The sequence below is a fragment of the Hyaena hyaena genome, unplaced genomic scaffold (assembly GCF_003009895.1).
Source record: "Hyaena hyaena isolate Hyena2069 unplaced genomic scaffold, ASM300989v1 scaffold_510, whole genome shotgun sequence".
In the NCBI taxonomy this organism is placed as follows: domain Eukaryota; kingdom Metazoa; phylum Chordata; class Mammalia; order Carnivora; family Hyaenidae; genus Hyaena; species Hyaena hyaena.
The window spans coordinates 935746-952291 of record NW_024081141.1 but is presented as its reverse complement, the minus strand read 5'-3'; the positions used below and the strand labels follow the sequence as shown (position 1 = coordinate 952291).

At 54.7% G+C, this 16546-nt stretch overlaps 1 protein-coding gene across 1 annotated transcript; it reads right to left on the bottom strand.

Moving 5' to 3' along the window:
- Positions 1-108: 108 nt before the first annotated feature.
- On the bottom strand, positions 109-14624 carry SPRYD3 (SPRY domain containing 3). Its single transcript, XM_039255112.1, has 11 exons — positions 14539-14624; positions 12676-12822; positions 11582-11657; positions 10976-11100; positions 10518-10653; positions 9495-9680; positions 3317-3466; positions 2812-2869; positions 2047-2166; positions 1789-1961; positions 109-1470 (listed from the first exon to the last, which is right to left on the bottom strand). Exons 1-11 carry the CDS (start codon positions 14559-14561, stop codon positions 1336-1338), a joined length of 1329 nt encoding a protein of 442 aa, XP_039111043.1. The 5' UTR covers positions 14562-14624; the 3' UTR covers positions 109-1335.
- Between the last annotated feature and the right edge of the window lie 1922 nt (positions 14625-16546).

Genomic DNA, 16546 nt, shown 5'->3' with positions numbered 1-16546 from the left:
ATCCCAGGCCCACGGCCAGGTACACGATCCCTACCCTTGGCCTCACATGGGTCCAAGTTCCCCTCAGATGTTCCCTACAGACTGGAAAGGATTCCCTTGTCCAGGCCGTCCTGATAAATACAGAAACTCCATCTTTATTGGCTGTATAAACATCTCTGGGCTGTACATACATTTCATACATCGTAGTGGAGGGCCGAAGGGGGGACACCAGCAACACAGCAGCTCACCCCCTTTCCCCAAGGCCCACCCACTCTGTGCAAACCAAGGCTAACAGCTCCCGCTCCCTCTTCCTCCCAGGAGAAGTCACTGTATGGGAAGGGGGCAGGGGTCATGGCAGTAGGAGACAGGAGGGCTTGGTGGGGGAGGACATGTGTAAGTGCTAGAATCAAACACTGAAGCAAAACAGGCAACTGGCACGGGGAGCAAGCTGGGAAACGGGTGCGGCAGGGAAAGGGAATGAGGGGCCAAGCCGCCCTCTGCGCTTGCAACCACGGCTCTGGGGTCTTGCCTTCAGGATCTCGCCTTCACTGTGCATCCCAGGGAACTAGGAACAAGGGTGCCACAGGTGTCCCAAGGATGGCAAGGAGGGGATGGGAGCAAAGGCCCCAAGCCCCCTCACTTGGCAGCCCCTCTCTCACTCCAGTCAACACGTAACAGGCACCCGACTGTGTGTACAGCTGCGGGGAGCTGGAGACTCAGATTCTCTGTGGGATATGGTGCCTGGACAGGCAGTGAAGGAGAAAGCAGGCTCTCAAGGGAAAGAACGGAGACCCTAGGGTGTCTTCCGGGGACAGTAGTCAGTGGAAGGAGAGAGAGGGCCCAACAGAGCCCCCAAGCCCAGCCAAGGGGGAGAACAGCAGCAACTGGTTCACAATGAGAACAGGGAACAAAACAGAGGAGATGCAAGGAGAAATACTGTGATAAATAGAGGAGGGGGGGTGTCGCTACTCCACCCCCTGCAGAGCCTCATGCCCAAATAGCAGCTGAGACAGGGTGCTCACCCCTCTCCACTAACACGGCCAGTGGGGAAAGAAAAGGTACAAGAGTCCACCAGCCAAAGCAAGTGGGACCCACCAATATACCAATCCCATTCTCTGGGCCTGTTCCTGTCCAACCAGGGACTTGGGCCCAGGACTGACTGATGATCGAGGTAGCACCAGGTCAGAAACATGGGCACAGAGGAGCTCGGCAGGGGCCTGATCTGGGAGAGGCAGAGGGACGACGCACTCCCTGGGGCCTGCTAGGTAAGGAAATCCTTGGGGAAGGCAGGAACTGGACACCCGGTTCTGCAAAGGGCGAGGAAAAGGAGATGGGGCAGGTCTAGGGAAGAAGCCCCTAGCCACTCAAGGGATGCAGATCCACTTTGACTTTCTCCCCACAGCTCAGCATTCCAATGGTGGGGAAGAAGCCGCCGGAAGGTACAACAGCATCCTTCTTCCCAATGATCTTGCCGTTCCGAGTGAAGAAAACCTGGGGGTGGAGGCATGGAGAGAAGTGGAGCAGGTGGGCTCTGGCCTCTTCTAACGATGCTGCTAGAGCCACACAGGCCTGAACCCCAAGCACTGCCAACTGAAGGGAGAGACTTAGGGTGATGCAGGAAGTGACCACAAGAGGGCGTCTGGAAACCAGCTCCCCACCAGAGTCCAGGCAACAGCCAACACCTCAGAACAGAACACGCCCACCGCCAGGGCCCCTCCGCTGCTTTGGCTCAGGGTCCTATTCCCCACCGATGCCAGCCCCTGCCCAGGCCCCAGAACCCTAGTCCAACCCCACCCCCTCCCCACTCACCACCACTTTCTTGCCCTCGTGCTCTTGCTCAATCTCTTCCCCGTCTTCTTCCTCTTCCTCTTCCTCCTCTTCGTCTTCTCCCTCCTGGTGCAGGTACATGACATTCCGGACGTTCCGGACAGCTCGGGCAGTTGGGGACAGGATCACTGTGTCACAACTGTCATCACTGTCACCTAGGAGGCCAGGAAACTGAGCTCCTCTGGTGCTGTCCCCACCTTCTGCCTGACCAGCCTGGCCAACCACCCCCACCCCACTCACCCTCACTGTCCAGAATGTAGTCTCGGGGGAACATGATTCCACAGCCCATAATGTCCCCTTTGTAACAGCGTGGCCCAAAGGGGTCCCCCACACCACTGCCATGGAAGATCTTCCCATCATCTGTCGGGGGAAAGAAGACACGCACTTGAAGGAAGGGCTGACCCTCTACCCCCACCCCTGAGAGGTCCCTGCTTGAAGTTGAATGCTTGTTCACCACCTTCTCTGGCCCTGAGGAAGGGAAAGGGTCAAGGTGAAACAAAGATGGAAAGACAGAAGTAGAAAGAGGGCACCATATTAAAAAAAAAAAACACATGATGTCTGCTCAAGGAGCTAAGGGGCAGCAAACTCCCCCGGGATGCCGGGATGCCGACAGGAGAAGGGAGAGGGGAGAGGGGCTGAGGAGGGGATGCTAACGGCACTGGGAGCTCACGGGAACTCCTTTCTAAAGAAAGCCCTAAAGGAAGTGAAGCAGACCAAAAAAAGAAACTGCAGAATCTGCAAGAAGGGCACAGAGGGAGCCGACTCAGAGGCCTGGAATGTCCAGTTTGGGCCCAGATCTCCCACCCCTGTTAGGCTCCCTTCGCTCTTAAGGCTGGCAGGAAAAACACAGACGAAGAGAAAGCACTAGCAGCTTGGGAAGTGGGGATGAGAAGCAGCAAGGGAAAGCCCCTCCCGCCAGACGCTGGAGGGGAGGCCATGTGCTGGGGGTCAGGAAAATGGATGACCCCCTGCCTCCACCTCCCCCACAGGGCAGCCCCTACTCACCTGCATGGTAAGCCACAGAGCCTCTGCTCCAGCCAGGGTGCCTGTTCTTGGGATAATCCTGCACCGAGAAGGAAAGACAAAACCTATGGTCCCATGCACACAGGAAGAGGACAGGAGAGAGGGCATCTGCGCATTCAACCTTCTGAAACAGGCGACCACCCAGATGGCTGCTCACTCCCTTGCAGCCCCCCACCCCCTTCAGGCCCTTGAGGCTGCAGGGGATACAGGGAAGGTGACCAGCGTGTTTGACTTTCACAGCCAGGGCTGCAGGCTGCCCCTGCCCCACCTGCAGGCCCATTTGAATGCTGCAGTCAGGACCCTCTAGCTGGTTGTGGGTCATGGGGGCTCCGTACCCTCCCACGGCAAACACTTCCAACCATGCTGTCTCGGGTAAAGACCCTTCCTCCACAGCCTGCCCCCGATTTCCCCAAGAGTTTCCCGGCCCCATTCCAACCACCCCAGAGCGGAGCAGCTCTCCAGGTCAGAAGCCAGCGCGAGTCCCCACCTTCCGGGCCAGTCCCAAGGCGATGTAGCATTTCTCTCCAGGGTCCACGATCTCCACCTCGAAATAGTGGCTCCGGGTGCTCAGCGGGTGCCGGGCCTGGGCCAGCCCCACGTCAACGATGCTCTTGCCCTTACCCAAGTACTCCAGCAGCTGTTGGGGAAGAGCCAGGGGCAGCAGGTGGTGCAGAGGACAGACTGACACCTGCTCAAGAAACCTGGTCCAGAGGCACTCAGGACCAGTTTCCTGAGCGTGACAAAGCCTTTGGCTGGAAGGGAAAGGACCCTAGAAGCAACTGTGGGCGCCGACGTTCTGGGCAGGCCGACGTTCTGGGCAGGCATGGGAGAATGGGGCGGGGGGAGGGTAGCAAAGGTGGCAGCACAGATGGAAGGGCTGAGCCCCATACCCATCTGCCTATGAGCCAAGCCCCTCTCCTTGCTTTGGGGGAGAGACAGGCAGCAGCCAGGACCATACTAGGGGCCTCTAGGCTGTCACCTCCCTGCCCTGAACGACCCTGCCAGAAGAGGTCTACCTGGAGGCCCTGGACACGAGAAAAGGAGACGTGAAGCCTACGTGGAGAGGAGACGTGCAGGAGCCTAACGGGGACAGGGAGGATGCAGAGGTTAGGTGCCAACTCCAGATGTCTGAGGGAGGGGAGACAGCCTGGAAACCACCTCTGCCTGGGATGGGACGAATGTAATTTCTTAAGGTCTGTTTGACTTGGCTCTGGACAGAGCTGGGTCAGGGAGGTGCCGAGGGGAATCAGGGAACCCAGAATGACCAGCTCTACTCCTTTACTTAATGTGAGGGAGGGGAGCAGGCGGGCCAGAGACAAGAAGGCAGGCCTTCCTGCTCACAGCCCCTCACAGCTCTTTCGGAGAGCAGGGGTGTGGGGGTTGGGGGAGAGGGGAGGTGATGGATGGGACTCTTGGGGCGCTTCAATTCCACAATGGTCCTGCCTGGGCATGATAGGGCAGCCACCCCCAAGCTGGGAGGATTTATTTATCAGTTGTCATGGTAATGGTGGGGTTATGACTCAGCCCCATCCCCTCTTTCCTCACCCTCAGCATCACCTGGGAGTCCTAATCCCTTTATAATTAGCCAAACTGCCCCAAGACTTTAGTCTACCCTCCCACCCCTCCAGCCCAGAAGAAAACACTGCCTGAGGACCTCCTCTCCTCATCCCTGGCAAGCCTTGGGATGCTGGCCTCTCACCCCCAAAGAACTCCTGCCTGAACAGGAAAGGAATTATGCTCGCCTGCACCAGCACAGAAGCCCATGTGTCTGTGACAGAGGCAGGGCCTACGTCCTCACCACCCTCTCCAGACAGAACACGGAGGGACAGGCTCTCCTTCTCAGTCCTCCATCCCCAAAGCCCTGCCACCTCAAGTCCATCCTCCCCTCCTCTCCAACAGAACTGGAAGTGGGGGGAGGTGACTAGAGGAAAAGCCAGAGCTGCATGGGAAACCCCCTACATCCACGACCAGGCTCTTTTTCCAATTCCTCCGGCCATGACCTTCTATGTTTCAGGTTATGCTGATGCTTTCATATTTACACCCCTAGCCCAGGTCTTCTCCATTAGCTCACATCAGAAGGGGATCCGCCACGGGCCATCTTCTGATTTACTGGGTACTAATTCAGACGCACACTGCTGGAGTTCCCCTCCCAGTCCTGTGTTCTCTGCTAGGCCCGGGTTCCTCTTCTTCTGTATCTCTCCACAAGCCAGGAGGGGTGGGGTCTGGTGTGCACTCGCTGGCTTACACTCCACCCAGTGCGAGGAGCCCCCCAGCCCACCCTCTCCAGCCAGCATTGCAGAACTGGGTGGGGGATCCCACAGCTGCCCTCGATCCACTCCATCCAACTGGCCTCAGTGTAGGAAACACAGTGTTCTCCACTTCCAGAGCCAAGAGGCAGCGGCTCCAGATCCTGATCCTTGGGAAAAACCCGCCCAACCGTTCCCTCTGCCTCAGCCCTGAGGAGTGCAGCCGCTACAGTCTTGTCTGTGGACAGGGTGGGGACGCTTCCTCCAGCTGAAAGGTCAAGAGGACGAAACACACTCATGAGGGACTCTGAAACCCACTCCCCACCCGGCACAGCACTTCAGACAGACTGCTGACATCTGGAAGACTAGGTCCCTGCAAATGCCACCCTTTGCAAGAGAGGAACCACCCACCCACCCTTCAGGGCATAAGCTGCCCCAATTCATCTGATCCTCTCTTGGCACTTACAGGGGCAGGTGGGGAGTGTGGCCTCCCTGACAGATCCTGGCTCAAGTCATTTCTCCCCTCCTGTGACTATGGCTTTAGTAACCTAGAGGAGATGGCAGGTTTAGCCCCTAGGGTCTGAGTTGCTAGAATCTCAATGCTGAGCCCTTAATCTGTGCCTCAGATGCCTTTCAGTTTGGAAAGAGAAGCACACAGACCTGGGTTCAAGTTCTAACTCCTATGAGTCGCTAGCCACTAACTGTGAGAAAGCAACTTTTGCTTCTTTAAGCCACAATTTTTTCCTCAGTAAAACAGGATACTACCACCTTTTCCCAAAATGGGCGAGAAGACTAAATGAAGTGTATCAAGTGCTCAGCATGGCGCCTGCACCCAGGTGATGAACACATGTTCCACCTTTCCCTCAATAAGGAAATGGGGGGTATACTAGAGCATACCAATGTGTCAATGCTTCCTAACATGAACGGTCCCCCCAAAGCTACAACAGACTATAACTCTCCATCACCGAAGGAAATTACCCTTCATCTCAGCCCTTACCTCCAACTACGACGGCCCCGTAGGCCCCCAGAACTGGTCACCATTCCCCTAAAACAGACGAGCATGCCCCAGATCGCTCTGTCCCCACTGACCAGCTGCCCTCCTCTTAGTGCTTCTCCTCAAACACTGCCAAAGCAGCAGGAATGTTCCCCTATATCTCTAGTGGGGCAGAGGCATCCTCTCCTCAGGGCATTCAAGCCCCCCACTCCTGAGCCTCCCTCCCCACACCACCAAAGCCCTGAGAGGCCACACAGGTAGACACGAAGTCACAGAGCTGAGGCTGCAGACCAGAGTGCAGACAGCCTTCGGAGCTCCAACCCCCCACCTCCCAGCAGTGCCTTCCCAGCTGCTTCTCTGGGCTGGTATCCACCCTCCTCCTCTTGCCAGCAGAGACCCTAATCCCTCTTGACAGGAGCAAGGGAGGGCCTGGTGCCCTGAGGGCCTAGAAGCAGCTGAAACAGGAACCAAGAACACGTTCCATGCTCCCCACCGGCCAGCTCAGGCTCCAACATGGTCTCCTCCTGGGTTGGGCCAGGTCCGGGAGGACCCCTGGAGGGTGAGGCCTTATTCACCCCTCTTTGTGTACCAAAGCTGTTGCTCCATCACTAAGGAGTTGTCAGAGGAGCTACAGCAGGAAACAAAGACAGAGCGAGTCTAATCCCCCAGCTTTAGCTACTGCCCCCCACCCTCCACACATTACCTCACTCTGCAAGGCCTGGGGGCAGGGAAGAGGTGAGGGGCAACACCCCCATCCCAGAGCAAACACAGCAGCAGTTCCTCAACACCCTCAGAGCTCTGCAAAGGAGGGACTCTTCAAGAGGGGAAACTGAGGCCACAGGATGCAGGGGGAAGAATGCCACTCAACAAAGAGCCAGGTCTGTCTATATACAGACACTCCGATCAGACACAACCAAATATTAACTGTTGGAGCTAGGTAGTGGGTAAACGGCTGCACACTGTACCGTTTCTTCAACTTTTCTGTATGTTTGAAATTGTTCATAATTTAATGTTGGAGGGGAAAAAAGGGGGTCAGGGATTCGTTCTTCTTTGTAGGAAGAACCAGTGAGAAGGGAAGAGAGGATAACAGACTCCAAACTGAGAGAAAGGCCTGGGAGGCAAGGGGTCCCAGACAGCCAGGTAAGCTCACCTAGAAGGGCCGTGGCTAAGGGAGCTTGTCAGGAACTTGGATTCATCTTACGAGAAGGGTCAAGAGGAGAGTTGACAGGCTACAGAAGGGGGGTTGGGGAGAAAGTCACAGCATGTATCTGGCAGTGGACAGAGTGGTGGCAAGGGATCAAAGAATGAGTATCTGGACTTAGTTTCACTACTAATTCACTGACGTTTGAACAAGTCTCTTCGCTTCTGTTTGGGGCTGTTTTTTCGTCAACTGCAAAACAAGAGAAATGGGAGCATGAGGGCTATCACACTGACTAAGGGAGCCAGCTCCTAGCAGCCTGGGTCTGGACACCAAGGATGCTAAATGTCCTGCATGTCAGGGTGAACGGTCTCTGACTCTGCGCTGGGAAGCCGTGGACTGGATGGCATCAGAGCCTCTCCTAAACCTTTAAGATTCGAAAGGGCACTGTAACGGGAACATCACCCAAGGCGGGAGAAACAGGCTCCAACCAACAGCAGAGGTCTTGAGGCTCCAGGGAAAGGCTCCCCACAGAGGGGACAAGAAAACAGGAAGGGCAAAAAGGAGAAACAGCTGAGTGACACATCTTGCACAGGCTTCAAATAGCCCAAATGACCTCTCCCAGGCTCCTCCAGGAGACAACTCTGATCCCTGGATCACACACACACCGGATGGTCAGAAGGGACAAGGAGGAGCAGGGCAAGAGACAAGCGGGGACAGGGTCTGAAGGGACGGAAGGAGGAAACTAGATAAGTCACCCTCATCTGAAAGACGGAGTAGCTGGCAAGAGGAGAGAGGCATATATCCCTCAAGAGGCCCATGCTCCAATCTGCCCCCAAGGAGCAGGTGCTCAGGGAACAGCGGGCCCACCCTGCCAGCTAGCCCAAGCTGGGGTGAGGGTCTGAGAGAAGAGCCAAGCAGCTTATGCCTCAGAAAGAAAAAATTCTCAAACGTGTGACCTGAGGCCACTGGGGGAGGGCAGAGAGGAAGGAAGGCTATTTATAAATGTCTACAGGATTCTACATCAATTAGAAAAGATTGCCTGGGAGGAGCTAGGGGCAGAGTGGGGACAGGTCCAGGCAGGGAAAGGATGCCAGGAAAACAGTCTTGAGGAGAGGTCAGGGATGAGAGCTGGAACACCGCCCTGGCTACGTCCCAAACTCAACTCTGTAGATGTTGTCAAAATGATGGTGGAAGGGGAAAAGAAAGAGATGAGGGTCAAAGAGTGGGCATCTGAAGCCTGCCGGCTTGCAGCCATTGTGATCCTCAGACCCCAGTGCCAGAGGGGGTGCAGAGTGTCAGAAGCAGCAGGAGGGCACACATTTTGCCATTTTCCTTGAGTTTGACTCACCTTGAACTCCAGAATAGGGGGAGCCTGGCTCATAATCCACTCCCACCCCCCACTGCTTCTGTTTTGCTATCAAAGGCTTGAGCTGAAAACAGCCTGGTTTGGGGTGAGGAGGCCAGAGGGTGGAGAAAAAGGTTGAGCCGGGAGCAAGAGGGCGGCAGAGGGACAATTCGAAGTGGGAGGCCGGAGCAGCCCCCTGGAGGCCAGTGCCAGACCCCTGACTCAGTATCCATTCACTCCCAACCCAGCAGGAGGCATAGGGGGGAGACATGAAGAATTCCCTCTCGCAAGGTCCATACACTCCCCAAAAAAGTTTCAAATCCAGGGAGAGACCAAAGCAGGTATGATGAAAAGATGCATAAAAAAAAGCAGACTCTGGAGGGTCAAGGATTCTCAATGAATCTTCATCTGCCTTCATTCTCATTCCTCTATCGAAATGTAGGGGGAAGAGAGAAGACATTGACATTGACACTTACTCCAGACAGATCTCAGAACCTTCCCCCACAGGAGCGGGGCTCGTGACCACATGTGCCCTGCAGCACACTGAGAGAAGAGCTTGGGCCAGCTGAGATGAGACGGGGCTGAAAGGGGGCTCCAGGCATCCCGCTTCCTGGGCCCCAGCCTCTCAGAGGCATGTGTGAAGGGCAGCAGAGGCCACCAGGGACAAAAAGAAGGCAAAGGAGAACTACTGCTGTTTCCAGAGTAAAGCAACTAACCTGAGCTCACAGTGACAGGGAAGGGAAGAGAGCCAACCAGCTCTTAGGAGAACACAGATCTGGATTCCAAGACTCATGTCAAGGCCCCAAATTCCCAATTCCCAAAACCCTATAAAAGACGGTGCCCTCACTCCCCGTTCTAAGCAATTCAGACATGTTTAGGTGGCCCACAGAGTTCAGCCCAGGCCTCCTCCCCGTCCGATCCCTACCACCTTCCACTTACAGTTCCGCACACTCTGACATCATGCAGCCGGCCCCATTCGTCCTCGTAACTGTCCACCATCATGACACTGTCGTCCTCGCGGCCCAGCTCAGCGTTGAGGTGCAGCCTCACCTCTTCACCCAGAGAGTGCATGCCCACTGCTGGGAACAGTCCATCTGGGGACATGGGCATGATGGTGGAGCCCACCTGCAGCGGAAGGAGGGAGGGAGCTGCCGCCTGGCTCACTTTGCCACAGCTCATCTAATTCTCACAGGGTACTTTTGAGATGATGCAACAAACAACTATCACACACGCTGACAGAAAAACAGAGGTACAGAAAAGTTTAAAAAGTTGCTAAGCACTCCTGGCCGAGCAAGGTATCCACAAAGCTAGAGGCCAGACACAAATCTCTTGACTTGTTGCCAAATGCTTTCAGCACGTGTGTGTTCTGGAAGGCACTGACACTAAGGAGGGACCACCCCACCACCAAGGCCCGAGAGAGCGATCTTCCCAGGGTGGGGGATGGAATGGGGCAGGAGAAGAATGAAGGCTGAGGGTCTCTCTCTTCCATTTCCTCTTACCCACCTCCTCACCACTACAAGCCTCTCTCTGAAGAAGGAAGGAAAGGAGAAGCAAAACAAGAAAAATAAACACAGAACAGACATATCCTCAAAAGCATTCAAGTCAAACCTCCGAAGAGGGCCTCCAGCATATGCAGGCCAGGCTGTAACCTCTCCCTCTCCTTTTCTGCTCAAAACCTTCCCCCAAATAATCCAATTCTATCCCCCACAATCTCTGCTCATCCTCTACCGCACTAACCCACCCCTGTGAATCTATCATCTTGGCCAATGTCCCGGCTTCCCCTGGGCAGGGGGAGTGTCTTGTCCTGTACGCAGACTTTAGGAGAACCCGAAGCTGGCCTGAACAAGGTGGATCTAAGCCTCTGGGTCCCCAAGCAAGCTCCAGCCAGGAGATGATCTTCACTCTCACAGATCCTCGGATGGCTTCAACCCGCTTAAATCCCACCTGGGATTACCCACTCACCCGCTTCCCATTTTTGGTGAAGAAGATCTGGGCAGTCTGTACATCAAAGGACACAGGCTCAATGCCGCAGCCAATCCGGTCCCCGGAGTTGCACTTTGACCCAAACTGGCGGCCCTTGGCTCGGCCGTTGTACAGCCTGCAAACAGAGCAGCACAGATACAGGACCCGAGTCTGGCCTCCCAACTTCTCCATGGCACCGACCCCTGGGGCCTACCTTGCTGCTCCCAGTCACTCTGCGATGGCATCTCCCTGTGTCCACGTATGAGCTCCACCCTCCCCTCCAAGTCGGCAAACCTCCAAGGGTAGCTATCAGGCCACCTTCCCATCCTGATCAGAAAGGTCTATGAAGATACCCCAATACAGGTAAAGGAATGGCAAAAGCACAACCAGGTAATCCTTTATATCTAAGGTTCCCGAATCTGCAGGGAAGGGGCCAGATTCCACAGGAGGCAACTCACTTGCCGTCATCAGCGTGGTAGGCTACAGAGTCAGGCAACCAGCCAGGCTGGTGATCCAAGCTGTAGTACTGAGGGACCAGCCCCACAGCAATAGTGCCCCGGACCCCACTGTCCACAATCGATACCTGAAAGACAGCAGGGCACAGTTAGCAGCCATCGGAAATGGGATGGCTTCCTGCTGGGGTGGGGAAGGGGAGTCAGACATCAAAGGCTCCAAGAGCCTCAAAGACAAAAAAACATGGTAATCAAAGAAAAAGTCAAGACACTGAGGGGAGAACTTTGCCATGAACACTCAGAAAATCATTTCCAAGCTATGGAAAATGATAGGAGATGGAGCAGATGCTGGGCTTGGGTTCGGAGGGGGGAAAGGACATTGGTCAGAGTCTCGGATATGGGTCACAGCTCCTCCCCTAACTGAACGGCAGGAGAGCAGAAGAGACAGGGTGACAGCACTAGGGCACCTATCTCTCAGGGCACCATGCTATTCTGGGCCCTTTTCTCAACCAAGAACACAGCCCTGATAGAAAATTAAAAGGAACAGATCAAGAATCTCCCTGGAGCTTAACGATCTCACCCCCTGCTCTGCCCACCCACTGCCCTGATCACCTCAAAATAATTGCTGTCCTTGGTCAGGGGTCGAGAAGCCACGTAGCAGCCAACTTCACCGGAGTTTCCATGGTAACTGACAGAAGAATAAGAGGGGAGCTCCATTAGCAGCCTAGCCCAGGAGTGGGGGGTGGGGGGAGGGCCTAAGCATCCACACACACACACACACACACACACACACACACACAAACACACACACACACACCCTGGTAAAGGCCAAGAGAGAGGAGAATCTATCAGGCCACTCTTCAGGACATCTGCATAGATACCATAACAAGATACTTGAGGTCACCCACCCCTCCTGCTGCCTCCAGCCAGGGTCCAACCCAACCAGATGAACATAAGCCGGGCTCCTTCATTTCTAGGGGGAAAAGAATGCAGAACCTCCCTTAACTGCCTAGCCAGGGTCTCACAACCCTGCCCAACCTCAATCCCTCAGGCTGCAGCTTCGGCCCTTTTCCTCTGGTTCTGTCTTCAATGGAGCTGAAGAACAGCTGGCCTCTATCCTCTGTACCAAAGCCCTTCGTAGGCTGGAAGACGGTTATTCAGCCCGCACTCCTCGGCTTTCTGGTCTCCAGGCTAAATAGCACTCCTTCCTTACCCCTTTCAGGGACAACTCTGTGACAGAATTAGGCTCTGAAGGAGTCAGGGAAGGGGTTCAAGCCAGAAGAGAGAGAAAACAAACCCAAACACACAAACCAAAGGGCTAGAAAGTGGTGGGCAGGACGCACTGGGGAACTGTCCTCCCAAAACAGGAAATCCCCAGCCTCTGAAAAGGCTACTGTCCACCAAACCCAACTCCCTGAGATGCAGGCAGACAGAGACCCAGACACCCCACACACCCACCGGAGGCCCCTCAACAAGGCACCTGGGCAACTTGAGACGCCGGCAGCTTCCTCCTTCTGACATGGCTGCTTCCAATGTGGACCAGGACAGAGTGACCCAGAAGTATAGCTACACACCGGTCCCCTCAGAAAGGCCTCCAGGTTGAAAGGCCCTCCCAGTGCAGGGCAAACACCGCCTCTGAAAAGGCCCCTTTTCACCTCTAAGATCTGGCAGAGCAAGGAAATGTGGAAGCACTCCCCTCAACTCACCTCAAAGTGTCTCCATCTACAAGAATGTGCTTGAACCTCTCCTGGTATCGGAAAGCCCGGACCTCCCGAATTTCTCGGATCCTCCGGCGCCAATTCAGAAACCGGTAGTGCAGGTTGAGGTCATCCATCTTGTTCATGAGAACAAACCTGCCATGGGGAGACGGAGACTAAGAAGAAGGCCAGGCCCTGAGCCAACCAGAATACAGAAATGGCACTGGACTCAAAGTCAGTCAACCATCCCCAACCTTGTCCTCACATTCAGCATTTACTGAGCTCCTACTGTGTGCACTGTTCTTGGTGCTAGGAACACTGCTGTGAACAAGATGGATGGGATTCCTGTTCTCACGGCACTTCCATTCTAGTGGGCGGGAGGCATGACCGAGAAGACACAGAGCTGACAATGTTGGACCGCAGAACGAAAAAGTCGAGTGGTGTGATGCAGAATCAAGGGGTAAACTCGAGAGACTGCTTTGGATACAGTGGACAGGGGAAGTCTCCCTATGGTGACACTTGAGTTAAGAAGCAGCCAGGCATGTGACAAGCTCAAGAAAGAGTATTTCAGGCAGAGGCGCCAGCCAGGACACGGGTCCTGGGGTGAAAGGGGGCAGGCATGGTAGAGAAATAAAAAAGGCCAGGGTGGGGCGCCTGGGTGGCTTAGTTGGTTAAGCGTCCGACTTTCGCTTAGGTCATGATCTCGCGGTTCGTGGGTTCGAGCCCCGCGTCAGGCTCTGTGCTGACTGCCAGCTCGGAGCCTGGAGCCTGTTTCAGTCTGTGACTCCCTCTCTCTCTGACCCTCCCCTGCTCACACTGTCTCTCTCTCTCTCTCCTAGAAATAAATAAAAACATTAAAAAAAAAAAAAAAAGGCCAGGGTGGCTGGTGTGTAGGGAACGTGCAGGAGAGCGTTAAGAAGATGGGAAGAAGCCAGGAGTCAAAGCCCACCACATGTTAAGGAGTCTGGATTTCACTCCAAGCGGGATAAGAAACCTCTGGAGGGTTTTAAGCAAGGAAATGATGGGATTTTTAAGGTTTATCAGATGTTAAAGACCACTCAGGCTGTTGGCTGGAGAACTGATCATAAGAGATGCAAAACGAGAAGTGTCGAACGATTAAGCAGGAGGCTGTCACAGCAGCTCCAGTGAGAGATGGCATCCACTAGGATGGCAGCAGTGATGATGGAGAGGAGTATGTTGACCTGGGTATTTAAACCACCAACGGTGCTAACATATGAATGAATGAATGAATGAATGAATGAATTTTTCTTTAAGTCAAAAGTGACAAAAATGGGAGGTACTTTTTTCTTCCCATCGCCCAAACATTGGCATATTGGTTCCATCAAGGCCTGACAGTACCTTGCATACAGTAGGTGCTAAAATGAGCCTTAGCGGGGCTGAATTCTACCCCAAAGCGCTTGTTAGCACCCTTCCGCGGTAGGCGCAGGCACCACGTGGCCCCGAAGGGTAGGCGCCGGCGGGGCTGCGCTCCCCGCACGCTGCCAGGGCTCCACCCCAGACAGATAGTGGCCCCCACGGCTAGGGACGTCCGCTCGCCCAGAACCGCACAGCCTTGGCACCCGCGCGTGGTGGCCGCACCGGGTCCCGCCTCTGGCCCGGACGCGGCCTGGCCTTCAGACGAGACCCGGGGGCAGGAGGGCCGGGCTCGTCAGGGCGACTACGCCCAGTCCCCCCCTCACCCTCCCCCAAGCCCGGCACCGGGCCGAGGAGGGTCCCGAGGCAGGAAGCCCAGTGACCGGGGCGCAGGCCCCGCCTCTGACCCCGAAGCCTCCGCCCAGGACCCCCGCCTCCCGCCTCAGGCTCCGGGGGCACCCCAGGCCTCCGGGACCCCGCCCCCCGATCCCCGCCTACCGGGGCCGCCGCGTTCTCCTCATCCATAGGCCTCTCAGCTCCTCACACTAGCTCTTCGGCCGCCGCCACCACACACATCCGGGTCCCCGCCCTTCCTACGCTCTCCGAGGCCCGCCCATCCCCACCCTCCCCGACCAATCTGCAGCGGCCCAGGACGACAGGCACCTGCAGAAACCAATAGGAGAACGCAGGCAGAGTCGGGCGCGGCCCGGTGAACTGGGTACCTAGCGCAGGGTAGGGGCTGGTAAAGCCGAAGAGTGGGAGGGTGGAGGCTACGACGTGGCAGCACGGACGCCGCGCCAGGCGCCGGGGGCGCGGACTGGGCGGTCAAGGGGCGGCTCCTGCGCTGGGCGGGGCGGCTCCTGCGCTGGGCGGGGCGGGCGGGAAAGGTCCCTGCGCACCTATAACTACTGCCCGTCTTGCGTGAGCGCTTGCTCTGTGGTAGGGGTGACGCTGAAAGAAAGGTTCGTAGGAATGTCCTCTTAAACCACCCAGGAACCCTATGAAATGAATCTTATCATTATCTCCTTTTTGCAGACGAAGATCCTGAGGCTGGCCTCCATAGCTCGTGAGCTTAACTGTTATCATATGCTTTACATTTATTCTCCAGAGTTGTGCTAGTACCATGTGCTCTCTGTCCTCCGCCCGAGCTCCACGTCTTGTCACCTTCCTCTCATTCTGGGAAAGACAGTCCGTTCCAGGAGGAGAGAACTTCGGATGCAAAACCACAGTGGCATGAAATCTCTGACTGTTACAGGAACGGAGGCTTTGGGTGTGACCTAAGGAAAGTTAGACCCTAGTCATTGTATGAAGGAAGGGAAGAAGGATGCTCACATTTACTGAGCACCTACTAAAGGGTGTTTATTACCACTCTCCGGAGGGCTGCCCAGATCATCTCCCATCACCAGATCTCCTTTCCAGATCAGAGGGGTTTCCCTCCTCTGCATTCTCATACCGTGTCGTTTTGCCTCATCTAAGCACTTTTTACAATCTTTTATTATTTAAAAGTCGCTTCTGTATATAGGTCTGGCTCTGCTAGACTGCAATATACTTCCGACCCTGGGATTCAGACCCTATTCTCATAAATAGTTACATTCCAAATGTTGGATGGAATAGAAGCCATCATCTTGCCTACCATACAGTGGCCACTTGGCATGATGGAAATAGGTGATGGAAATAAATGTAGATGGCAAATTAAGATATCTGGATTAGAGCCCCAATTCTATGCCTGAGGTCAAGATCTTGGTGTTCTCACCGATTAACAAAAATTTTGAAGCATGTGGTCTCTTAGCGCCCTTTCAGACCCTGGATTACATGAATCTGGAAACCTCCCCTTCCTAAACTATAAAAAATACCCCAAGTCTCAGCTCAGCTCTTCCCAAAAGCAAGCAAAAAGCAACAGGCCAGGGGGCTGTCAGAGTCACAGCCATCCCACACGGGGTCTCCTTCCAGAAACTAGCTAGCTGGTTAGGGCCTCACATGGTGAAAGGGCAGAAGAAGATGTTTCTAGAGTGTTACTAATGATTGGTGATTCCACTCGAGATTTCCACATCTTCGGGTTCCAGATGGGGGCTAGCCTTTTTAGTAAATCATCAATCTGTTATCATTCTCAGGATTTAATTGATAATTTGTGCTTGATACCTAACCGTATTGGATTAAACGTTATTGAGATATAATTGACATACAATAAGCCCTACATATTTCAAGTGTACAATTTGATAGATTATGTATACACCCATGAAAATTTCACCACAGGTAAAACAGTAAACTTACATAACATCACTTTCAAAAGTTTCTTTGGGAGTGGCTGGGTGCCACAGTCGGTTAAGCATTGGACTTCAGCTCAGGTCAGGATCTCACGGTTCCTGAGTTCAAGCCCCACATCAGGCTCACTGCTGTCAGCATGGAGTCTGTTTCGAAACCCTTGTCCCCGTCTCTCTCTACCTCTCCCCCACTCACACTCACTCATGAGCTCTCTCTCTCTCTCTCTCTCTCTCTCTCAAAAATA

What these genes read in the sequence shown, in the direction of transcription:
- SPRYD3 (XM_039255112.1), bottom strand. Translation starts at nt 14,561, where the DNA reads ATGAGGAGAACGCGGCGGCCCCG. An exon ending in AGGAGAACGCGGCGGCCCCG is followed by an intron (nt 12,823 to 14,538) that starts GTAGGCGGGGAT and finishes TCCCCATGGCAG; the next exon opens with GTTTGTTCTCATGAACAAGA. An exon ending in CTCTGTGGCTTACCATGCAG is followed by an intron (nt 2,167 to 2,811) that starts GTGAGTAGGGGC and finishes TTCCCCCGACAG; the next exon opens with ATGATGGGAAGATCTTCCAT.